Raw genomic sequence first — 25,402 nt, 5'->3', positions numbered from 1 at the left:
AAGTTATTTGATAGATGGCAGCCCTTTGCTGCCTTCAGCTGGCCTGAGGATTCTCACTAGATTGCCCCCAATCAAGCTTGCTCACCATCCCAAGAGAGCCTGATGCTTTCAAACCTTTCCTAACTTTTTATTTCAATCCCTTCCTCAAAATTTGTCTGTCTCATATCCCATTAGCTTAGATTCTGGTGGTTCTTTAATTTAACTTGACCAAAAGAGCTCTCTTATTAGCAGAACTAGCCTCTGAACTTCAAAGATGAGATTGAGGCTCACTCATCTCCTTTGCTAGCTGAAAACCTACCATTTCTCTTTCCTCTTTCCCTTTGGTCTCAGAGAATAAGGTCAACTTTCTTATACCCTCTTTTCCACTCTTTCCAAGATGATACTATTATTCACGATTTCCTCTTCAGCCTCTCTCTCTCCACTTGCTCCTCTATATTCTGTCTCTTCTTTTCTAACAGTATCTATTCTTGATGCTTCGAACTCCCTAAGTTAACATCTTTGGTCATTATCCTCTCACTATCAAAATTCTAAGAAGAAAAGTATATACTAGCTGACTCTACTTCTCACCAGCTACATGTTCTCAAGCTTTAGCAATCTTTTGCAATCCATCACTTTTCTGTAATTGACAAACCAATGGATTTTCTTATTCTCCTCCTGAAATATTTGTATCCTTTGACACTAGTGACTCCACTCATCTCCCTCAGCATGTTCCTCACTTCTTTCCTTATTCTCCTCCTCTCTCTGACCACTCCTTCTTCATTTCCTCTGCTGGTTTCTCTTCCTCCTCCTACTTAGTAAATGTGGGAATCCCCAGTGCTTTGTTGGTTCTCTTCATTTCTCTTTCTACTATAGAAGCTCTCAATCAATAATCTTATCAATTTCAATGATCACCTCCATATTGCTGATGACCAAATCTTTACTTCCTCCTCCAGTCTTCCCCAAATCCATAATGCCAAACTCATTTTTTTCATAAATGGTTTACCAAACCTTACCTAGATGGCCCATGTACTACAATCAAATTTAATATGTGTAAAAAGGAACTCACTCTGTGTCCAATAAAACTTGCTCCTCCTCTTATCATTCCTGTTTCTGTTGAAGGCACTATCATTATCCATATTAGTTAAGCCTGAAATCTTTGCTTCATTCACCATATCCAACTGGTTGACAAATTTTGTCATTCTATCCCTGTGATATTCCTTGTACCAACCCTGTCAATTCCCCTTTGACTTCTATCTCCTGTTTATCTTTTCATCTATTTGTACTATAGTCATAGATAAGCCCATTTCATAGGATTACCCTGAGAACCAAGTAATATAAGCTTTGTGAAATGCTCTGCATTCCTTATAGACACATATTCTCACAGAATATCTATCAACTTGAATAGGTTAACATGTCCATTAAAAAAAAATCTTTACCACCTGTCTCAGAATCAATACTGTGTATTGGTTCCAAGGCAGAAGAATGGTAAGGGCTAGGCAAGGGGGCATTAAGTGACGTGCCCAAGGTCAGGCAACTAGAAAGTGTCTGGGGCCAAATTTGAACTCAGGGCCTCATCTCCAGGCTTAGCTCTCTGTCCAATGAGTTATCTAGCTCAATGTCCATTTTAACAGGAGTTTTAACTCAAAGGAGAGCAAGTTCCATGACAAGAATGTTTAGCCCAGCAGCAGGCTGAGTGGAGAGAGATGTCAGGCTCCACAGCCACGCCGTCTGCCCTCTCCTTTGCGGAACACAAGTACATACTTGTAGTCAGCCTGCTGACTTGGGGACAGGCCAGAAACTGCACCATCGCCATATGGCTCTCCAGGCTTCTTCCTCTGAGTGGTCTGTTTCTTGCTGATCTTGTTGCCATCTACCACTTCTGAAGATATCTGCAGCAGATAAACAGGAATGCATAAGCCATTTTCACCAAATTGCTCTAGCCTCTGAGGAATCATTACTTACTTGAAAGACAATGTTATCTTTAGTCATTTTTTTTTTTGTGGGGACAAGATGACAGTCCCTATAGATTTGTAAAGACCAGGATTAATGAAACAATTGCAGTGTAGCCAAGAAATGGCTGGAGAACAGAATTATGACATTTTTGAATGATATGAATGAAGAGCTCACCTGGTTCTTGGCAGATGAAGGAACTAGTTTGTCAACATCACTCAGTGATAAAGAAAATCCTCGATCCCTGCAAAAGGATAACTCTATGAAATAGACTTACAAGTACTAATCTATTCTAGAAGAAAATCCACATATTCTTTCCAAGGATGAGAAATCCTTTTGCAGTGAGATATATAGTGGAAAGAACACTGCATGTCAAGTTAGGAGGACTGAGTTTGAATTTGGCCTGGTTCTGCTACTTCTTGGCTGTGTGATCTCTCTGACCCTTGATTTTCTTATTTTTGACGTGCGGATGAGAACAGTTGGGCTCTCTACCTCAGAGAGGCTATGAGAATCCAATGAGATCATGTATATAAAGTACTCTGTAAATCAGTGTTCTATCTAAATATAAATAATTAGTCTTTCTGGGAGCCCCTGTAGAGTAGGGGCTGTTTTTAGCTTTTCTTCTACCCCCCACAGTGGTTCGCACAAGTGCTTGGGATATAGCAGGTGCTTATCACTAGTCCATGGTTTGAAATACTCCTGTATTGTGATCTCATCTGTGTGGATACTTGTTCCTTTGAGGTTAATTACAATCTCACTGTGCCTCAGCAGACCTTTTCATGAGTTCCTCACAGGGTGTCAACCTGTTGAGCCTCCGTACACTCAGGCAGGCTGGGTTTTGTGATAATTAAATTAAGTCTACACTGCCCATCTTTAGATATAATCACCAAAGGTGAGAACACCTCTAATTCTGGGAGGTCCATAACCCAAGTGTGCTAGAGTCAACTGACTGCCCCCTAGGCAGTACTATGAGAATCGTCTATTGTGATTGGACAGGGAAATTAGGAGGGAGGAACAGGAAGCGACCCCTTTAAAAGGAGAAGATCCTCAGTCAGCAAAGGTCTTCAATGGAAGACAGCATCTGGTGAGGACCTCTTCTGGATCATGGAGGAGTGTTGGAATGCTGAGACTCTGGTGGGACCTCAGACGGCTTCCCTTTGAATTGTCACGTGGGTAAGTTAGGCTGAATCTCTCTCTTCCCTTGGCCTGGAGGCTCTACCCTCAGGGAGGCCTCTCGTCTCTCTAATTGTAAAAGGCCTTGTGGCTAGAAGCCTTGTTTAATTACTTCTGTGCCCCTCTGCTGGGCCTCTAAATTCTCTCAATTTCCCTACCTTCAACCTTCCTAATTGTAAATAAATCACCATAAAGTCAATTTTAACTTGAGATTATTCCTTAATTGGGGAAATTTCCCCCAGCGACCACCTTTTAATATATTGAACCCATAAAACCCCTATTCCCTCCTTACAGTTTAGGTTGATAAGACACACACCATTGCTGGTGGGGCCTGTACATGAAGCCTCTTCTGACCAGTCAGAAATGCCAGCACTTGCTTTCTTCTGATTTGGTCTTTGAGAACTCAAAGCTATCACTAGGTGACCATGAAGCAGCAGAGATTTAAATGGATTCTGATCTCGATCCTCACTATAGCTAAGTAGTATCTAAGTGTGTACCTTGGGAAGAGAGGTAGGGACCCAGGAAGTTCACCTGAGTGACAGTCAGATGGAAGAGAAGTTGCTTTGAGGAAGTACTATTTAAGGTTTGGAGGTACTTGTCTTTCTCCTGGGAGATGATGTGCCCTGGCAGCTGGCCCATTTCAGCCTTCTGATTCTGTATCATGGTGCATCCTTCCTTCTCCTAGCCTTACTGACTCTGACCTTGGCTTAAAGTCAGACTTCACGCTCCTTTGCCTAGTATTCCAGACCCTCGGTAATTCCTCACCACTCTTTTGAATCTTATTGAAAATGGTATACATTCTGGCCAAAAGGGACTACTTGCTGCCCCTGGCTACTGGCCTTTTACTTATACTGAGGAAAGAATATTCAAGAAGTGGCTGAGGGGGTTAGGTCTGGGTTCTAGTTTTTCCATTTACTGTCTATGTAGCCTAGGGGAGATAACACCATCATTTGGGGCCTTACATTTCCTCATCTGTAAAAATGAGAAGTTGGACCAGATGACCTCTAAGGTCTCTCTCATGATCCTGAGGCCTGAGTGCTCTCTCCTTCCATCTTGGCCTACTGAAACAATCTCAGCTATAAAAAACCCAGATCAAAAGTTCCTACTTTCATGGAGCTTTCCAATTTTCCCTGCTAGTCTTGGAATTTATGAGTATTTTGTCTGAACCTCTCATATAATCTTGTGTATTACAGCTGTTTATACATGTGCCACATCCTCTAGTGAATTAATGAAAAAAGGCCCAATTATGGGCTAAGCACTAGGGATACAAAGAGAATGAAAGTGCCAGGTCTTACAAATCTTCAGGGTTCAGCAATAGGGTAAAAGGCAAGGTCTACCTGGGAGTCCTTAGGGTGACTGCAAATTCTGCAAGGACAGAGATTCTGCCTTATTTCTTCTAACTCCTCCAGCACCAGGAATGATACTCTTTACACAAGTAAATATATACACAACTATATACTCTTTATACAAGTAGTTGCTTAATAAATGGTTTTCAAATTGAACTGAACATGTCAAAGCTTTTGGTTTGAATACCTAAACATCTTTATCAATTTAAACAAATCAACTGATGGTGGTGACTATTAATGAAATATGTAAGAAAAGCATCCTTACTCTCCTGGTGTTAGGGGCAACCCAACAGTCCTGTATTTCTCACTCAGGTCCAGGGAATGGCTCAGCACAGTGCTGGCACCAGCAGCCATCATTTTCTTTCCTCTCCATAATTCAACTACATTAGATAATCTCTCAGTATCATTTTCTCTGTATCTCTGTATCTGGGAAGCAGTAGGACTCTCTGGGCCTTCATTTATTTTCTGGCCAGTTCTTGGTTTGTCTTTCTCTTGGTGATGCTCAGCAGCACCTTTGGTAACTTTGTCATTTAGGGGGAGGGTGGATGGCCGTTCGGGAGTGCTGTAACTCTGACTTCCTTTTTGCTGCAACTTCTGATTTTCTTCCATTTTCTTAGACTCGATGGTCTGGTTACCTAACAATTCCTGCTTTAATTCTGCTGATTTTTTCCCCAGTAAATTTTCCTTGCCCATTATTTCATCAAGAGAGTCTATGTCTGAAGGGACTTTCTCTTCTTTTTTATTTTGCAAAATAACTTCTTGCCAACATTCATTCTGTCCCTGGGCTGCCTTTCCTGGAGGTTCTGGGATGTTACCATCATCTTTGCAGGACAGTATGTGTTTATTTTGCAGTTTTACATGTTCAAGTCCCCTTTGTCGTCGTGATTCACGCTTTTCTCGGCTACTAGTACTCTTTTCATGACTTTCTATGAGATTTCTCTGGGAAGAAAGAGGCTTTTCAGCATTCTGGTTTTCTTTTTCTCTTTGTAAATTAGATTTTTCATTTTCTGTGGCATGTGTCTCATGTAGCTGATACTCTGGAACAGAAACAGGAGTGGTTGTCATCTCTGACATGACAGTTGCCTCCTTGGGCACTGGCTCCCTCTTCTCTGCCTCAGGGGATCCAGCCTCTTCTTTTTCTTTTTCCAGGGCTTGCTGTATTTCTCTTTTCTTTTCTTCTATCCTCTTCTTTTCTAAAACCATTTGGCCAAAGCTGTTAACAAAAAGACAAAAAAACCCAAGAGATTCAGAAAAACATATGAAGACATAGGACTCCAAAGATTTGACTTACTGGTGTTCAAACCAAAGTCTTTAAGCCACATAAATGAATACTGTACAACTCCTGGTTATTTAAGATAAGGTGCTTATGTAGACATAAAAGCTGAGATTCCCTCCTTTCAAACAATTTTCACTGAACCATGGCCAATCAATCTGACCTGTCCAACTTTAAGTCCCCAAGTCCCCAGATCAGAAGAACAAGAATAAGGAAACCTCCCCACTCATAAAAAGGTTAATGATGTTAACAGCAAGAACAATAATAAAACAAACACTCTTTCAATTGCATTCACCGTTGTCTTTGTAGGTATCCTCTGCTAAGGGTCTGGAGGAGAAGAATACTTCTCCTTAGCCGCTGGTAGGCCTTCTGTTGCTGGTATCCTCTCCAAACTGCCTGAATATAAACAGCTGCCTCAGTCTTTGCTAGAGTTCTTCTCACTTGGTAAGAACGCCAAAAAGCCTAAAAAATATTTAAAAAATTTAAGTAGTGAGAGCAACCATTGGCTTGCCTTGGCTTAAACCTGTAACAAGAATACCTGCTGCTTATCCTGAAAGTAACAGACCTGAATGGTGATGGCTGCTTGCTTCACTTGGAGGAAATGTCTTCTTTCTAAGACCATTCGGGTCCAGCTTTGAAGAAGGATGATTTTCCGTATTACTTCTTTGTGAAGTGTTTCTTGTAGGATCTGTCGCTCAGTTTCCTTCATGAAAACCTAATCCAGAAGAGAAGGCTTAATTTAAGCTTTTCCTTGGGAAAAGTCTACCCATCCTTAAACTTACAGGGGCATTTTCTCATATAGGTAAGCCCTAGGGTTAGAAGGCACTATCTTTATCTAAGTTCAACTGGAGAGAAATTGGAAACCAAACTGCCACCCTAATGTCAACAAACTATCCAAAAAAAAACTGTATCCTGACAGGGCAGGTATACAAAAAGTGATTAGCAGGGCTTCAGATAAAGCCCAATGGCAATTTGAGGATAGCATCAGTTTATCTGTATTAAAAATAAGACTGCAACATGTAAAACCCAGTTGAATTGCTTGTTGGTTACGGGAGGGGGGAGGGAAAGAATACGAATCATGTAACCATGGAAAAACATTCCAAATTAAATAAAGAAATAAACTAAAATGGTATTTTGTTTCAGAAAAAAAAAGACCACAAAAAAGATGAATACTGAGAAAACATTCAAAATATTCCTGTCTTCCAAAGAAATCCCCAAACAAATAAACAAAGATAAAATCACAAGTCAAAGATAGTTTTTAAGGAAAAAGTAAAAATGTTTTCATCCTAGGGAACTAAGTCCCTAACTAAAAACTTAATTTTATATAAATTTGTACTTTTGACATGACTCCTGACATTTCTGGGAATAAATGTACTCTAGCCTCCTAAAAAAGAGTTCATAAATTTAAAGTAAAAAAGAGAAGGTCCTTGATTTCAAAAAGTCATAAAATACTGGACAGACCTTGGTTTTTCCAATTTGGTAGTTTTTCTTGTCCATGCCCATCTTCTCTAGTAAAGCAGATATCATCTCCTTTGAAGGCTCAGCATTTTTGGGTAGTAGTACTTGGAACTGATCTGTGAAATCCTAAATAAATTAAGATCCAGAAAAGATAATTACTTGACTTTTTACATCACTGGAAAAGTGTACAAGTAAATCATTCCTTTAGCTTTATATGCAACTTAAGGTCATAGATACTGTCATTTTGCTCTATAAGAAGAAAAATCCCAATTTGAGGGGTTATTGTCTGAGGTATGCAGAAGATACAAGATTAGGCACAGCATTGAAATGTTTTAACATACAACAGGTCTATCTTAAGATTATATTAGAACTAGGTATCATTTGAATAAGTACTTTATGGCAATGTATTTCTTCCTTACTAATTACACATGAACCTTACAGCATTTTCCAAAGCCTTTTCCATTTATTAGACGAATTCACCTTCAGAGTTGTGTGACATGGCTTGGTAGCATTTATTCTCTTTTTAGAGCCAAGGGGGTAAGGCACAAAATGATTAAGTGAATTTCCAAGATCAGACTAATAGCAATGGAGCCAGTATGAGAATGCACATCCACTGATTCCTCATTCCTTCAGTACAAAGATCATGCACATGCTTATCAGAAATGCAATGTACTGAGCTATCAACCTGAAAGAGAAAGATGCATCTGCTTCCTGATCTCTGACTCACACTTCTAAGCCACTGTCCTATTATACACAAATTTGAATACAAGTTGTTGTTTTAGGAAATCTGGCAGTGTAGTACAGGGGGTGTGTAACTCTGGAGTTAGAGGTAGTGGGTACTCCCAGGTGACCCTGGACAAGTAATTTAGCTTCTCTTGGTCTAGGTTTCTTTATCTTTAAAGAGGGTTGGAGCAGATGATCTCAGCACTGAATCTCTGAGATTCTAATGTTGTTTAATGACAGAGACCTTAGAACTAATCATTCAGGGGGCTGAAATGAGTAGTTTCTGTTTTCATGAATAAGTAATAAATAATGAAATAAAACTACTGCATAAGTGCCAAGATACAATTTTTTAAAACCCTTTACCTTCAGTTCTAGTGTCAATTCTAAGACAAAAGAGCAGTAAGGGGCAGGCAAACAGAGTTAAGTGATTTGCCAGGACTACATAACATCTGAGGCTATATTTGAACCTAGGATCTCTTGACTCCAGGCCTGGTGCTATATTTGCTGTGCTAACTGCTTAGCAGGATACATTTTTAAAGGTAATACTTCTTACTGTGAAACAAAGGAAATTGGAAGAGTATAATAATATGTGCACAAGAAGACTAAGAATCAGAAGAGCTGGGCTCCAGTCTTGGTTCTGCCACTAACTTGTGAAACCTTGAGTAAGTTATGTCACCTCTCTAGGCCTCATATTCTGCCTCTGTAAAAAGACAGTTAGGGATTAAATGACCTAGACCAAGCTCCCTCTACCTACAAAAGTCTTTGATTCTATGAAAGTTTGCTATAGAAATACTTTGATTTGTGCGGCATCAAAGCTAAGACAAGTAAAGGTTAGGTAAGACTCCTTAACCTTAAAGTATGCATAACATTTGAAAACAGTGAATATCCTTCGATTTGTAAAGTGAACTAAATTTCCAAATGCTTAGCATGGAAGCTGTAAATACCTGAAAGGTGTACTTGGCGCTGTAACCTGATCTCCGGATTCGTACAGTTTCCAACATCCCGGTGTACCTTAACTGCTGTAAAACCAGTTCTTCATCAAAGCACAGCTCTTTCTGGAAAGAACACAACACAACCCAAAAGGATTCAGGCCTCCTGATTTGACTGGACCAATCGAGTTAAAAGCATGTTTCCTACAATAGTTTCTTTTCACTCCTGACACTATTTTTAGATCTGATAGAAAAAAAGAGGTACATACTATACAAACATGCCTAATTTTGGTGTTAGGTATATTGGTATGTATGTATGTATGTATGTATGTATGTACGTGTGTGTATATCTATCAGAATATATAAATATTCTGTTCATTCTCCAGGTCTTGCTGAGAGGAATGGCCATCTTCATTATTCAATTAAATTATTTACTTGTAAGATTATTTAAGCAGCAAGGGTTTTAGGGAAGAAGGCAACAAAATGGTGGAGAGAAGCCTAGAATGAATGTCCCAGGAGTAAAATCTGAAAAATATTCCTTTCACTTGGAAAAAAGTGATTAATGTATTAACAAAGTCCTAACCAATTCTTCATTCCAAAGTGAGCAAAAAACGCAAGAAGAAAGGAGTATAATAGGAATATATGAAAATATTGAATCTTGAAATAAGTTACTGAAGCAAGTTATATAATTTTCATATTATGTGGAAATCTTTAAAAACAGGTTAGATGATTTTGACTTTGATTATCCTAGAAAGGAGAGGGCATGACCAGTTAGCCTTGAGTTTCTTCTGGCAATGTAATTTTATAAGCAAGTACCCCGGATATGGGTTTTCATTAAATATTTCCTGATTTGATTAAGAGTCCATTACTGTACCCTGAGAAGAACACTGGCAATTTCCCCATAATTTCTTGTAACAGGGGTATAAAAACTTTACTTTTATTAGCAACATTACCTTGTATTGACAGGTGGCTAAGTATTTCCAATCAGGGATATCCCTACATGAACTTTGGAGAGTGTTTACCTACCTTCTCTGCATTAGATCGAATGCATCTAATGAAGAATGGCTCAGCTTTACTCAAAGTCTCCAAAAGTTTATTAAGGGAGGCCTAGGGGGAAAAAGTCAACATCCACCAATTAGAAAATTTTTTAGAAAAGTATAATGAGATAATAATTCAAGAGATTTCTGGTGTCATTTCAGATATCAGGCAAGAGAAGGAGGAAAGAGAGACAGACAAGTTATTTCCCATCCCTTATGCCCCTTTCTTGGAACTCCACTTCAGTCTCTAAGCATTGCTATAACCTCTTGACTTGATTACTGACTTCAAATACCCACACTAGTCTGAATATAGGCCATGCTTTGCTCCTAAATTTGGCTTGTATAAAACCTAAATGCAACCTATAATTCTGTGTTAGTGGGAAGAACAGAAAGAAAAGGATGACAATGAAAGTGATGAAGAAGACAGTGAAGAGGTGGTGCAGCGAACAAAGTATTGTTGGATCTGGTGTCAGGAAGAATCAAGTTTTAAGTCTGGCCTCAAACACTTAGTAGCTGTATGATCCTCAGCAAGTAACAACTTCTGTTTTCCCCAATTTCTTCAACTGTAAAATGGGGATAATAACAGCACCTAATTCCCAGGACTGTTGTGAGGGCCAAATGAAATGATATTTGTAAAGCATTTAGCAGTGCCTGGAGTATAGTAGGCACTATATAAATGCTATTAGCTATTATGATAAAAATGAGCAAGCCACTTAGAATACTCAAAAAGTCCTTTCACTATAATTTCTTTTTACATATTAATTTCACAAAATTTCTTTTTTTTTAATCATACCACAAAGTTGGTTATTACAATAATTCAAATTTGGAAATCTTTACATCAGGCAAGGAGCCAACTGATTATGTCAAAAAGAGAAATAGTCTAGCTGTCAAAAATATAACAAAAGTTTCTTTTTTATTTTACTCTGCATTGAGAACTATAAAGGGAGATTCAGTCCACGGTTTATTTTAATTTCTCTAGAACTGAGTCAATCTGAACTTCTTCAGAGACACTGGCACCTTAGGTGGAAGAGGATGGAAAAGTCTTACAGAGTCCCAGCTGAACCACCCTAATGAATTTGGGATACTAAACATGCTGATCTGGATGACAAACCTCTTCCACACACCTTTGAAACCAAGCCTCGGGAAAGAATGAAGGGTTTATTAAATGCTAACTCAGTGGTCAGGTACTGGGTCAAGTGCAGGTATGTAAATATAAGCAAGAAAGATAGTTCCTACCTTTGAGGAACTTACATTCTGCTGGGGAAAAGACATCCCATCTAGTTATCTACAGCTGGAAAGTTGGGGCTCAGGAGGGGATAGTTACACTAGAGCATGGAACTGTAGGCAGTATGTCATGGAGATGGCTGCAAAGAAGTGAAATAGGCCAAAGACCAGGACTAGACAACGACATTGGAGAAGAAGGTTGGGGCTGCAGGTGGTGCATGGTGTGAAGGTAGCAGGGCTGCCCCTCCCCCCATCCCAAACAGAGGTCACAGGGTCAGCAGGGAGAGACAGTAACAGAGAGAGCAGCTACACAGCCTGCCACAAATGTTGTCAATTGCAGGTTTGGGAACATTGTCCTCTTGTAAAGTACTTTGACAGTAAGTTTAAAGCAGGCCAATTTTACCATGCTCGATGGTATCTGTCCCAACCATGAGTGACTTCTTTGAAGTATGCATTTAGATTTGCTTTAAAAAATATTTTTAGAGCAGCTTTCTTCTGAATGCTAGCATGAATGATTGGGTTTGAATTCTAACTTTGCAAAAGCCAGAGATATTCTGTACTGGCAGAGGAAGTCATGTAAAGGGACATAAGGAGATAACTTTTCATCTCTAATCATGCTGCTCATTAAGAATCAGCAGAATCTCTGCAGCAGAGTAGTCAGTAGTATATAACCTTCAGCCAGCTCACAATTACAATTTTCTTTCTTTAACTGTGACAAAGAAGCCATTAAAGATGCTTCAGTATTTCTAAGGGTCTACATGCAGTCTGCATTTCACTGAATGCAGGGATACTGAGTTAGCAATGTGTGAGGCCACAACTTAAAATCTCACCAAAGCCATGGAGTGCATAAAACTTCCCAGAGTCAAATTCATAATTTAATTTTATCACGGCAGAGAATGCCCGGAGGCCATTGGGGCCCAGAAGCTCACCCATCACAAATGAGCTGCAGGTGAAGGGCAGGGGTTCTCATGTGGCAGGTACATGATTCTTAAGACAGCTGAGAAGTAGGAGGCTGCAACTTGCAGAGATCAAACAACTCTCCCACCCTTCTAATTACTTTTCCGTGTATATTTATAGTCTCCAGGCTCCACTAAATTCCTTTTCTAATGCATCAGTACAATGTAGACCAGTGATGTCAAATTCATAGGGGCCACTAACCTATATGGAAAGATCTCCAGCCACATACTGACTTTAACAACCACATATTAACATTATCTATTCAACTGTGTTTTTATTTATTTTGGTAAAGGTTTCCCAATTACATGTTAATCTGGTTCAGGTAGGACCTGAAAGTGGGATAGGGGTCAGGGGAGTGGCATTGAATTGCAGGCAATAAGGAACAGTGTTTGAGTTTCAGAATTCTATCATTAAAATGGGATTCAGATGATGTCCAGCAACAGACTATATTTGTTGATCACAAAGTAGCTAGGTTTGCAAGAAACCAACTAAATGTTGTTGTTTTTTGGTCACAGGATCTCATTAAGCATTTAACTCATTAACATTAAACATGGAAGAGTGACTAGGTGGCTCAGTAGATAGAGTGCTGTGTCTACAGAAAGGAAGATCTGAAGTAAAATCCCACCTCAGATACTGTGTGACCTTGGGTTAGTCACATAACCTCTGTCTGCCTCAGTTCCCTCATTTGTAAGATGGAGATAACAGCATCTATCTCCCAGGGTTGTTACAAGAATAAAATTAAATATTTGCGAAGAGCTTGTCAAACCTTAAAAAGCACTATCTAAATGCTAGTCACCACCAATATCACTATCAGTGGGAAGAATACTCAAAGAGAAGAAAACAGAAAACCCTGAAACAAGTATGTCTATGTCATTTTTTTCCTTTTTAAAAAGATCACATTATTCAAATCTGGCCTCAGACAATTCCTAGCAGGTCTTTTGCATTACCAGGGGCAAGTCACTTAACCCCCATTATCTAGCCCTTACCACTCTTTCTGCCTTAGAACCAATACTCAGTATTGATTCTAAGATGGAAGGGTTAAAAAAAAAAAAAAAAGATCACATTAAAGTGTAAAAATGAAAATTGGGAAAAGCCATCTAGAAGTGTATATATTTCTATGGACATGGGAAATGTATCAAAACTACATTTCCCGTGATCCAGCTGTTTCCGTTTCCGGGTCTTTGGGCTTGAGGAGGCTGACGTCTTGACGCAGGGAAGAGCTTAAATCTCCTGGGTTAGGAGGGAGTGGGCTCTTTTTCGAGTAGGCGCTTCCAGGAAACAGGAGACAGTAATGGAGGCGGCAGTTTTGAATGCTTACAAGCGCGTGGTCTAATGATTTTATTTATCAGCATGGCTTTAATTAAAATACTAATTTATATTATTATATTAGCCTTTATCATTTTTAATATTTATAAAAGGAGTGACACTTTATAAATACTAACTACTACTACTACTACTATTATTATTATTATAGGCATGTCATCTTATTGTGCCCCACAGGTGAGTTTTTAAAAAACAAATCAAAGGTTTGTGCCACTGTGTCACTGTGTATTGGTCATATTTTATTAATTCTTTTTATTTTTTAAACCTTTAACTTCTGTGTATTGGCTCCTAGGCAGAAGAGTGGTAAGGGTGGGCAATGGGGGTCAAGTGACTTGCCCAGGGTCACACAGCTGGGAAGTGTCTGAGGCCGGATTTGAACCTTGGACCTCCCGTCTCTAGGCCTGACTCTCAATCCAATGAGCTACCCAGCTGCCCCTATATTTCATTAATTCTTGAAATATTTTAAACTTTTTCATTATTATTATAATATCTGTTATGGTGACATCATATATAATGTTTCATGAAGCTATCAGTACTCAACCATCAAGTAAGAAATGGTTATAAACTGAATAAGAGATTTTTAGTGCATTTCTTGGCTTTAGATTGATCGATCAAAAGCACCTATCATGTGCCACACAGGGGACTCAAAGATATCTATGCTTTAGGAAAGGGAAAAGGAGGAGAGGATTAACATTTATATAGCATCTATTATGAATTGGATACAGTGAAAAGTACTTTACAGATACTATCTCATATGATCCACAAAACAACTCTCTCAGGTAGATGCTGTTATTATTCCCATTTTACAACAGAGGAAACATGCAAAAAGGTTAATAAGTAACTTTCTCACGGTCACATAGCTGCTAAATGCTAGAAGCTGGATCTAAGTTTTGGTTGCTATGTGGATGGAAGAAAGAAGACTGGAGGCAGGGACATCAATGAGAAAGGTAATGCAATAGTCCAGGAGAAAGGTGTTAAGGTCCTGATATAGGATGGGAGTTAATGAAAAATGGGAACAAAGTCTTTATAACTAATCTAGAGAGCTTTAATGGCTACTTTCAATTCTGAATGGTTTGATCATTTCTTTTCTGCCAACTACAGACCCTTCTGGCTCTGGGCATCTATGATCTATTTAAGTCTTCCAACAGATGAGTCACTTTTGTCCTATTTCTTTGGGGCTCTGTTTTCTTCCAAGTGATAGCAGATATTTCAATGAAACCCCAGGTGTCCAAAATGCACAAAAATACTATCAGTCCAAAAGCCTGACTTTTCTATTACACCTTTTTACTTACCTGGAATTGTGCACTGATACTAGGAGGCTTTTTCTTTTTATGCAAATGCAAAAGGGACTTGGTCGTACGGTCATGGAGTGTCATGCTGACAATAAGCTTCAGAGACTTGGAATCCAGCAAATTCTGAAACAGAAATATGGAGACTGAGGTGCTCTTATCACCCTGTAGACACTTGAACAGAAAAATGTCATCATTAAAATTGAAAAAGTATGCAAAAACAAATGAAACAGCACTTTCACAGACAAATCAAGAACTCATTACAATGAACGTTAAGGTCTGAGTTCTTTGGTAAGGTTAGAGTTTGACTTTAAGTTATAGAGTATCATGAAAGCTTATAAACTGACAACTGTCTGTTATAATGAATCTTAACCTAGATTCCATTCTGAATGGAGTCATGGCTTTTGGAGACCTTTTAAAAAAACCGCTGGGACTTGTATTTCAATCCCCTTCTTTAGTTTAAAGGGGCAGAAATGATTCTTTTCCTTTCCTTTTAGAACAACAGTATTCAAAGTGGAGTCAGTGGATGTATAGGGGTTCTTGAGATCTTTTTAAGGGGTCTGTGAGTCAAACTATTTTCATAAAAATATTAAGATAGAACCTAACGAAAGGTCTTCTAATTTTTAAAGTGTAAAGGGGGCCTGAGACCAAGAAGTTTGAGAGCCTTCGATTTAGACTATGCAGAAAAATAAGCAGTTACTTCTACGCCAAGATATTCTGCTATTCAGACTGATAATTACATAGTTTCTAGAATATAGTAGTCCATTCCAAGAAATAACAAAGCTTTTTCTCTTTTATGGTAATTTATCTGATTAAATTTTACTCATGGGGAGAACTGAATTATTCTGGTCATATATTCTGTTCTACTAGTGATCATCTTTCTGTTAAATTGGCTGACCAGAAATGTTAACAATTTTCATGTTTCTTGACTAATAATTCACATAGAACTTGATGATTACAAAGTTATGTTATTTGAACCTACTGTTATAACAAAAAGAAAAATAAAATGCTTTAATGTTTAGAAAACACTTCGCTAACAACCTTGTAATGTTGTAGCATATTATCATTCTCATTTTACAAATGAGGAAACTGAGGCCCTGGGAAGTTAAGTGAGTGTCCAGAGGTCAAAAGACTCAATCTGGTCACATTTTTAGGAATTTCAACCTAATACTTCAAGAATCTGTGGTTTCATCAGTGTGGGTGCTTCCTCAATAAATTCAATGTTATTTTTGTTGTTGTTGTTTGCTGTGTGACCCTATGAAAAGTAACTTAACCTCCACTGCCTAGCTCTTACCACTCTTTCACTATGGAACCAATACACAATACTGATTCTAAGATGGAAGGTAATGTTGCTGTTTTTTTAAAAGATACAATGTTAACCCTTCTATCACAGAGATTTCACAATATTTTACATATGTACACAATAAACACATATATTTTCTCTCTTGGGGTGGTGATAGTAAAGGGAATGGGCTAGATTACTTAGAAGAAAATAATTTATTATATTATGTAGTATTGTTTTAGATATGTCCATCTGTTGAGATGCATTTTCACGACTTGAAAAATAAGACATCTTTAAATGTGTTGAACATGTTTACCTTTGGAATGATCTGCTTTTGTTTGATACCTTTACTTTTCCTGTTAAAATATTAAAAATTGTTTTTATGAAATAGAATGCACACGATTTTTTTATTTGGGTTAGTTCAGCAAGCCATGCCTTGCAGGTTAGCTAGATCAAGCTAAGAAGCCAGAGAAAAAGAGAGCAAGTGCAACAACTCACTTTAGAAATTCTTTAAAAATTATTGGAGGGGAAAAAAGGAATGTGTGAATATATGATTTAGCTAATCAAGCTAAAGAGCACATACTTTGGTGATCAAAGGTAAAATTTGACTTCTTATTTTGAGAGCAGAGCTACTAGTAAAGTGAAGGGAATCTGGTCTGTGATCATTCATATCTTCCAATGACTAACAGCATAGTTTTCTAACCTATAAAAACAGTGGACTGCTGAAGATTCTACTGAGGGATCACAAAAGAATTCAACAAACATGAAATGCCTACTATGTGCAAGGCAACACTGGTTAGACACTGGGAATTCACAGAAGAAAAGGTCACAGAAAGAATATCTGACCTAGAGGAATACAATGTGAGGTATGCTGTGATGAGGATAAAGAAGAGGCAAAAGCCACATATTCTAGGATAACAGGAGGAAGGAGAGAACTTTCAGCTGGAAGAGGGGAGATTTCCAAATTCATGATTACATTTCTAGATAACAGCATAAGTTGATTAAGACAATGATTATATTTTTCAGTGTACCAGATACTCCAGTAACATTTCCAGGAAAAACTTTATTAGTTTAAATGTCTAGGCTTTCCTAAGCTACTGCATGGGGTTTGCTGGAAAATGAAGCTCTGACCTTAGTGTTAATTTTGAAATTTGTGGTTGCTAATCTTCATTTTACTAAGGCAGGAGCTAACTTTTTTTAAAACTAGTTTAAGGTGGAAATCAGCTTCTAAGTAGCAAGGAATAACATTAAAATGAGGACCACAAGTGGGGAAGAATTACAAAGTCCTTGAAACCCCCAGATTTCCACATATATTTTAAATTTGCTTCTTTGGAGTCAATAATGGGAAACAAAAAAAGGGAAGCTCCCTTTGCATGCTAAGATTTAGATTAAGCGTTCAGGATTTTTTTTTTTTTTGAGGGGTGGTTGGGAGTACAGGGCCAAGAAATTAAAAACCTCTTAAAATACATATGTAATATAATGGCAACAAACATATTAAACTGTAAAAGGTCCTGTGATTAGCATTAGAAGTGTAAAAACAAAAGCAACACATGTCCTTTACTCTCAAGGAGTTTACAATCTAGTTGGGGAATGAGCTATGCATGAATAACTAATGTCAGGGGGAAAAAGGTCAAATAAAGAGTCCCTTGAGGGATTCAAGGAAGGTGGGGTCTCATCTCCTTGAAGAGGAGCAAGGTGAATATCATGGAACAAAATTCTACTGAGTTGAGCCTAAAAGAACAGGAAGGATCTCTGATGATCGGGCCTACTACAAACATGCAATATCAACTAGGCCCTCACTGGTGTAAACATGCTGACTTTTAATTACTCTTCCCAGATTGACTGTCTATCCTCCATAGTTTTTGTTCCAAATCTGTTTTTGTAAGCCACATACAGCATGCTTCCACCCTCTCAGCAGAAGCCCTCACCTGACCTGACCGTGAAAAATCTGAGGCCATCTATTGTGAACAACCTCTTCTTTCCTATTCTATACATTGCATACCTTAACAACATTCCCTATTTTCTCCTCCTTTGCTCCAATCTGAGAAAAAAGATGCCAAATTCAACCTTTCTGCTTGTGTTCTTCATCCCCATGCTCTTCCATCTCCTTTGGCAACTCACTCCTTCAAGCTGTTTTCTCCCTATAATGTTCTCTCTCTCCTTATCTATTGACACTGCCTCTACTAAAACATGCCTAGATGAAACCCATCCTTCAGAAACTCATTTGATCCTCAAATGAATGCGATCATCCTGCATACTGCTTTTCATAACCAAATTCCTGGAAAAAAAAGCCAACTATACTCAACAATTTACTTTCACACCCTGTCCCCTTATTTGTCAACCCTTTCTAGTCAGGCTCTTACTTTATTTTTCGCCTTATACAGCTTTTCCCCCAAAGTTACTGAGTCATTTAGTTGCAATAGTCTTTTCTCAGTCTTCATCCTTTTTGTCCCTTCTGCTGCATTTAATGCTGCTCACCATCCCATCCTTCCTAGATACTTTCTCTTCTGAGTTTTTTTGTGATACTGTTCTCTCTTGGTCCCCAGTCTTACTATCCATGTTCTACCTTCTGTGCATGGGTATATGGTAGGACTTTGTTTTAGGACTTGTCTATACTTTTTAATTTTTTTAAGTCCTTACCTTCTGTCTTAGAATCAGTTCCAAGGCAGAAAAGCAGTAAGGGCTAGGCAACTGGAGTTAAGTGACTTGCTCAGGGACACAGCTAGGAAGTGCCTGAGGTCAGATTTGAACCCAGGACTTTCCATCCCTAGGCCTGGCTCTCTATACACTGAGCCACCTAGCTGCCCCCTGCCTACACTTTCTAAGTGATTTTATCAGTGCCAGTAAATTCAATGATCATCTCTATGTAGTTAATGTCAAGATCTAAAAATTCAGGCCTAGTCCATCTCCTATTTCATCAGCTGTATACTGGCCAATTGGATATACAGGCAGCACCTCAAATTCATTACCTTTCACTTCTATTCCCCAACTTTCCTACTTCTGTTGAGGCTCCACAATCCTTCCAGTCATCCAGGTTTCCAACCTGAGTCATCTTCTACTCTTCCCCTTCTCTTACTACTTCCTTAGAGCTAATTAATTGCTGACTTGAAAATCCTGCCTCTACACTCTCTCTCACATCTATTTGCTATTCTTCACTCACAAGACCACTAACCTAGTTCAGCCTAATTATCAATAATCTCCTAATTGGTCTCCTTGTCTCTAGTCACTCTCTCCAATTCATCCCTTACAAAGCTGCCAAATTTATAATCCCAAAAGACAGGTCTGGTCATGCCACTTTCCTGCTAAAAAAGCTCTAGTCATTTCCTCCTTTGGGATAAAAGACAATCTCCTTTGTTTGGCTTGGAAAACCTTCAAATTCTAGCTCCAACTTACGTTTACAGGCTTATTGAATACAAGTCTCCTTTGGGCACTATATAGTTCTGTGAATCTGGCCTGCTTGAGCCTTAGTAAGGCTCTTCCTTATACACTCCCTCTTCTCCAATTCACGGAATCCTAAGCTTCTTTCAAAGATTAGCACAAGTGTTATGAACAAGGAGTTTATACTAATCTCTTCAATTACAAGAGATCTCCTGCTTTTTCTGAAATTACTTGTATCTACTTTGCAAATATTTTATGTTGACTTTACTATGTACATTCTCTAACAGAATGTAAGTTCTACAAAGTCTAAGACTGCTTTTGTCTATCTGTTCCCAGTACCTATAGAACAGATGACAAAATGCTTGGTGAATGAACCTCTGCAAAGGAAGAGAGGTGAGAGTGAGAGATCTGGTAATTGCTTGTAGAGAGAGCAGGAAGGGGGCCAAGAGGAGTAAATGGTTGTTTGGAGGCTGACGGGCCTTTAACATCAAATGATGTCATCTGTATTTTCACCTTGAGGAGAAAGGGTATATTGCTGATGTTTGTCATCAGGGAAACAGGGCTGGAAGATTACTTTGGCTGTAGTGTGAAGGATGAATTGGAGAAGAGAATAACCAGAGGCAGAGAGACAAATTAGAAGACTATTCTAATAGAAGAGGAGAAAGGTTTTGTAAACTATAGGGGGGTTTCAAGGCACTTTGGGGTCTAAGAAGCCAGTTAGCATTCTATATATGTCATTCACTGTGCTCAAAGAAACCTTAGCAATGGTTAGTGCTTAAAAAAAAAAATTTTTTTTCAGCAGCCACCATACTGACTAGAAAGTAATCTACTTGGGCCTGTTATTTTCTATCAGAGCCAATGCGCTTCTGCAGATACAACCTCTCCTTCTGCATTGAAGGAATAGCATGGTTATTGTTGCACTTGCAAAGAAATATTACCCATAGCACCAGGAACTCACAGGAAGTGGGCCCGGGGCTGCTGAAGCCGACTGAGGGACTGAAGAAGCCTACGAGGGTCTTCACCCTGCCAGGGCAATCCTTTTATAGTCTTGATGATTTGGTCATGCAAATCCCTAAGAGGTCCAGAGGGAAAGGCAGAGAAAGGAAGATGTCCCAGATAGAGAAAACAAGGCGTTAAAAAAGAAAGACCCATCACCACAGGAGCTGAAACAGGAAGTTCTATTACCCAATGTGCCCCAAAGTTAAAATTAGGGTACTTTCTCAGGCTATGTGATCATAAACATGTACTCCAACAATGCTCAATCCATCTTTGGGAAGTGAAGACTCTTTTACTTTAAGATATGGACAGGGATAAGGAGAATTTTGTTTAGCCTGTCTGAACAGAAGACTTGAGGGGTTGAGGGAAGTACAAATAAGATTTTGCCTTAAAATACCTGAAGGGTTATCATGTTAAAAAGATTAAACTTATTTTGCTTGGCCCAAGGGAACAAAATTATGACCAACAAGTGGAAGTTAAAGAAAAGATGTTAGCTTTCTAGAAGGAAGAACCTTCTATCTAACAATTAGAGCTGTCCAAAAGTGGACTGAACTTTTAGGGTCTTCCAACAAAATCTGCATGAATATCTGTCAGGAAAATTATAGAGAGGGATTCATGCTACAGGAAGCTGTTGGGCTAGATGATGTCTGACACATCTTCTACTTAAGATTCTTGGAAGCAATTTTGCAAATACTGAGTTATTACTCTAAAGATGAATTCTTTGTGGTATGGCTTCCCACTATTAGAATTCAGAAAAAAAAAACAAAACTAATTCTACATAGGAGCAATTTTATGACCTTCACTGGACTTGTTAAAAAGTGCCAAAAAACCCTTTTTAATATGTCAAAGAATAATGTTTTACTCAGGGTCATGGGATTCAGAATTGGAAAGTGTCTTATTTGAGAAGAAGCAAACTTCATTTTCTTCTATTTTCTGGTATCATACCAACTTCCTTAAAGGATAAAAGAAATGTCTGAGTTTATGGCTCTTTTAACCACCTGTTAAAGTAATATGTAGCAATTACATATGCAAAATAATCTAATAGGGTCTTCTTTTAAAAAAATCATAATTGAAAATTTTCTATTGGTTTCACCAATTTAGCATTTTGGTCTAGTGATATTTTACTTGTCAAAATGCTATTTCCTCCTCTGAAGATCCCCCATGACATCTCCCAGTGGTGAACAGGTGATGCTGATTTCTCAAAAGTTATGCCAGCAGAATACAAGCTTAGGCAGGTCCTGCTCAACCTGAGGAGTACACATTGGGCAATGGGTCATGTGTTTGTTGTCTGTTCAAAGTACAGCCTGGCTAAAATTGTGAGGCTCATGAGAAGAAGGCTAGCCAGAGGCTGTCCATGAAGAATGTTTATAAGGAATCAGGGAGTTAGGATTTATATTGACAGAAGAGAAAGCAGCATCCTTGTTTTAGTTATTTCTTTTGTAATATGAAGACAAGTAAAATACTACTTATTTTAATCATCTGATTTTGTTTTTAAAATTAAAGTATTTATGGGTCATTCTCTGAAATAGTTGAAGAGATTCAAATTTAGTGTTTCAAAATATTAATTTAAATTTGTTACTTTTGTTAGGGTTTTAGATTCAACCTCTGAGGTCCTTTTCAAATATGTCATCAGTATTTTTGGAAATGAAGTATTTGAAACTATAACAGTCAAATTTCACTTCTTTGGGGTCAGATTATTTTAAATACATGTTTAAGCTCTTAAAAAGTTAGCCTGGGAGAAGCCCTAATTAGTAGTTCACTCAGTTTGATCCATGCACCATGCTAATTGGTTCAAAAGTAAGTACCTACCTTCTTTCACTCATTCTCCAGAGAGGCACAAACCAAACATAACAGAAGTGTAAGTTTCACTTCTAAGAATAAAATGTTATTATACTCCTGAGCTTCTCAGTGCAACAGCCACTTTCCAAAATAAAACAAGATTTGTTTGTCCCCCAACTCTTAAAAAAAAAATCTTTTTTGCCTTTTTTAGGGCCCAATATGTCAAGGTCACCACATCTGAGTCTCTAGCATCTCACAGATCTGTAATCTGTAATTCATTACATTTTCTTCGGAACAATTGAGATCACGTTTTTCCTGGCTTGAATTCTGCACTGAGCCCGTTCAGGAACATGAGTTTCCCATGAATGTGCCTCCCTGGTCTCTGTTTAACAAAGCCTACTTACTTCTTGCTTTCATAAAAAGCAATGATGTCCTCAAAAGCGTTAAAATCGAATTCCTCAGAGCAATCAAATGAGAAATCAAGCACTGAACGGCTGCAAAGGGAAAATTTATATCACCTAAATATGTTATGAAAAGGTGATTCTGTACATGGAGAGCATCACTTGGGCTCGATCCTAAAATGCAACCCATTTCCTTTTCATAGCAAACTGCTGTTAATGGCCAGTTTCATTCTTCTAGAGGCACACACATAGCTTTGGCAACCATCACACCTCTCCTTTATTAGTGAGTAGAATTTAAAATATAGAAAAGAGGCCTATAGATTGAAAAGGCATTAATGGGTTATGAAATGCTTCACTGGTAGGAATACCACCACACATTCACTGAAATATATAGAAAGAGAAAATTCTACAAATAGAGGGTGAAACTGAGATAGATGACTTGACTACAGTTTAATTTTCAGCTTATCATTATTTGCCTGATACTTTCTGTGAAGAAATCTTCTGATATAATTTATTTAAATAATTTAAATAAATTTTCTGATATAATTTGGAAATAGTTTGATTTTCCTTTGGCATGTCCTGAACCACTGATGATGCAATGCTGGTGGGAGGGACAGTTCAGGTTTAACTGTTAGTTGTTACTACTTCCACCGAAGAAGGAATAGAGAGGGGTGGCATACAAGGAATAGTTTTTAATATGACTTTCAATATATGTATGCATTTTAACATCAGAAAACTCCATTTTGCAAAGCACCCTGGTATTTATTTTGTGATATGTCAAGCCAAATATTGTAGAGAAGATGCAAAGCCTCAAAATACATAGCAAAACATTTGTAGGTATACAATTATGAAGAAAAACAAGCTTTATCAAGAATTTTTTGTCTACTGAACATTATGGGCTAATACAAATGAAGAGACACGAAAATTTCAGAATCCCATAAATACTGAAACTGTATCTAATACTTAAGTAACAAGGCATTCCTTCCCGCTCTGCACAACCATGGTTGCACCTTGAAATTAAAACCAGAGGTAAAGTTATATCCATACCTTCTCTGGGGAATGTGTAGGGGGAAAATTTTCCAACTTGCTTAGACTGCATCAAATGCCTTTCCAAACTCTGCCATAGGTCCTCACAATATTTTGTGTATCAAATAAAAATCTGAAGATATTAATTGAGAACTAGCAGAAGCAAGTTAATTCAAGAAGCATCTATGCTCTTGATAATTTTGTTTAATCAAATAAGATTAAATCAATTGAATCAAACATATCACTTTGCATGCGCAAAAGATCATTTGGCCCAAAACAAATATCTACAAACTAACTTTGAAAAGAATCTACTGTAAACTGAGATGAAATGGATTTCAAAAGAGCAGATGACATAGTGATAGCCTTATTTCATCTCAGATTAAAAAGCAACCCAATCTCATTCATTTCCACGTTTTTGTTGTTGTTAAATGAGAACTAAAGTTATTCTCTCATATAATTCCTCACTTAAAACATTTGGGGTGATTTATATGACATATTCAAATGTCTTTGACTTAAAGAAACTAAAAGTTCCTCTTACCGGTAAACTTTTTCAGATGGAGTATTGGTTTTCTGAAGCTCTCCTGGGAGACTTCTGATTGAAGGGGATGCCATGTCTGCTATGAAAGAAGAGGGATAAATATAATTGGAAAGTATTAAGAGTCATGATGAAACAACGAGATTTTGAAATCCTGAATTTATAATGTTTAATGGATTGCCAATAAGAATTATTTCTTACTTCTCATAAGGGTTTCATGTTATTTCCCTCACTAACAAAACAAATTACATAATTGTACACATTGACAAAATAAATATAAAATAATCTCCACGAATCCGAGTTGAATAAACTGCATTCGCTAAAAATGGTACTTAAGATGGAAGATGAACTTTTAATTCATTGTTTAAACGTGTATACTTGGAAGCTTTAAATCTCAAAAGGCTTATTAAATAGTCATCAAATCTGACACCAATATTGTAGCTCAGTTTTTGTGTGAGTTCATGATTTCTCAAGACTGGTGTTTAGGGTCAGGGATGTAGTTCCTGAGGGGCTCATGTCAGCCCTTAAAAGGCTGGAAAAAAAAAAGGCAAATTTGCCAATAAAAGAAAACTTTGTTCACTAAAAAGGCCAAAAAGATTTAACACATAATTTAATGGAAAACCTATATTGTCCAGTTTCATTCGGGAAAATAAAACATTATAAAATTGCTTAAAAATTTGAAAACAAGCTTTATTATAAATTATAGCAAGAGTTGACATTTATGGGCCTTTCTAGTTACAAAATATTTTACTTATATTATCTTGATTGAGCTTCACAATACCCTAGTAAGGCAGATAATGGAAACATTTTTATCTTTACTTTACAGTTATGGAAAGTTACTAATGATCTTTTATATACAAAATCCAGAGGCCTCCTTTTCTTTATAAAACCCTTACCTTCTGCCTTGGCATCGATACTGTGTATTGGTTTCAAGGCAGAAGTGTGGTAAGGGCTAGGCAATGGGGGTTAAGTGACTTGCCCAGGGTCACACAGCTAGGAAGTGTCCAAGGCCAAATTTGAACCCAGGACCTCCCATCTCTGGGCTTGACTCTCAATGCACTGAGCTACCTTGCTGCCCCTAGAGGCTTCTTTTTAATCCTTATCACTGCTGACCTCTAGACAGCCAACAACCCCTGTTGATCACCTTTCTCTACTTGATGTTCTTTTCTCTCTAGGTTTTTATAAAACTGTCCTCTCCTGGTTCTCCTACCTATGGGATCACTCCATCTCAGCCTCCTTTCCTAAAGCTTCATCCAATTCATCAAATTGGGGGTTGACCCAATACCCTAAGTATCCCTTGAGGCTCTGCTCCTGAGCCCTCTTCTCCTTCTAAACTGTTTTGTC

At 38.0% G+C, this 25,402-nt stretch overlaps 1 protein-coding gene across 1 annotated transcript in view; it reads right to left on the bottom strand.

Moving 5' to 3' along the window:
* Positions 1-25,402, bottom strand: part of MYO9B (myosin IXB) — a 110,308-nt gene that overhangs the window by 26,538 nt on the left and 58,368 nt on the right. Inside the window, exons 13-24 of the mRNA XM_044671653.1 lie at positions 24,062-24,137; positions 20,280-20,393; positions 16,260-16,299; positions 14,665-14,787; positions 9,858-9,938; positions 8,847-8,957; positions 7,183-7,305; positions 6,287-6,436; positions 6,017-6,183; positions 4,714-5,661; positions 2,107-2,173; positions 1,741-1,868 (exon numbers count right to left, since the gene is read on the bottom strand). Of these exons, the coding sequence (XP_044527588.1) occupies positions 1,741-1,868; positions 2,107-2,173; positions 4,714-5,661; positions 6,017-6,183; positions 6,287-6,436; positions 7,183-7,305; positions 8,847-8,957; positions 9,858-9,938; positions 14,665-14,787; positions 16,260-16,299; positions 20,280-20,393; positions 24,062-24,137 (2,128 nt within the window). The remainder of the gene's footprint in view (positions 1-1,740; positions 1,869-2,106; positions 2,174-4,713; positions 5,662-6,016; positions 6,184-6,286; positions 6,437-7,182; positions 7,306-8,846; positions 8,958-9,857; positions 9,939-14,664; positions 14,788-16,259; positions 16,300-20,279; positions 20,394-24,061; positions 24,138-25,402) is intronic.

The sequence above is a fragment of the Gracilinanus agilis genome, chromosome 1 (assembly GCF_016433145.1).
Source record: "Gracilinanus agilis isolate LMUSP501 chromosome 1, AgileGrace, whole genome shotgun sequence".
NCBI lineage: Eukaryota > Metazoa > Chordata > Mammalia > Didelphimorphia > Didelphidae > Gracilinanus > Gracilinanus agilis.
This window is presented reverse-complemented; position numbering and strand designations above follow the sequence as displayed.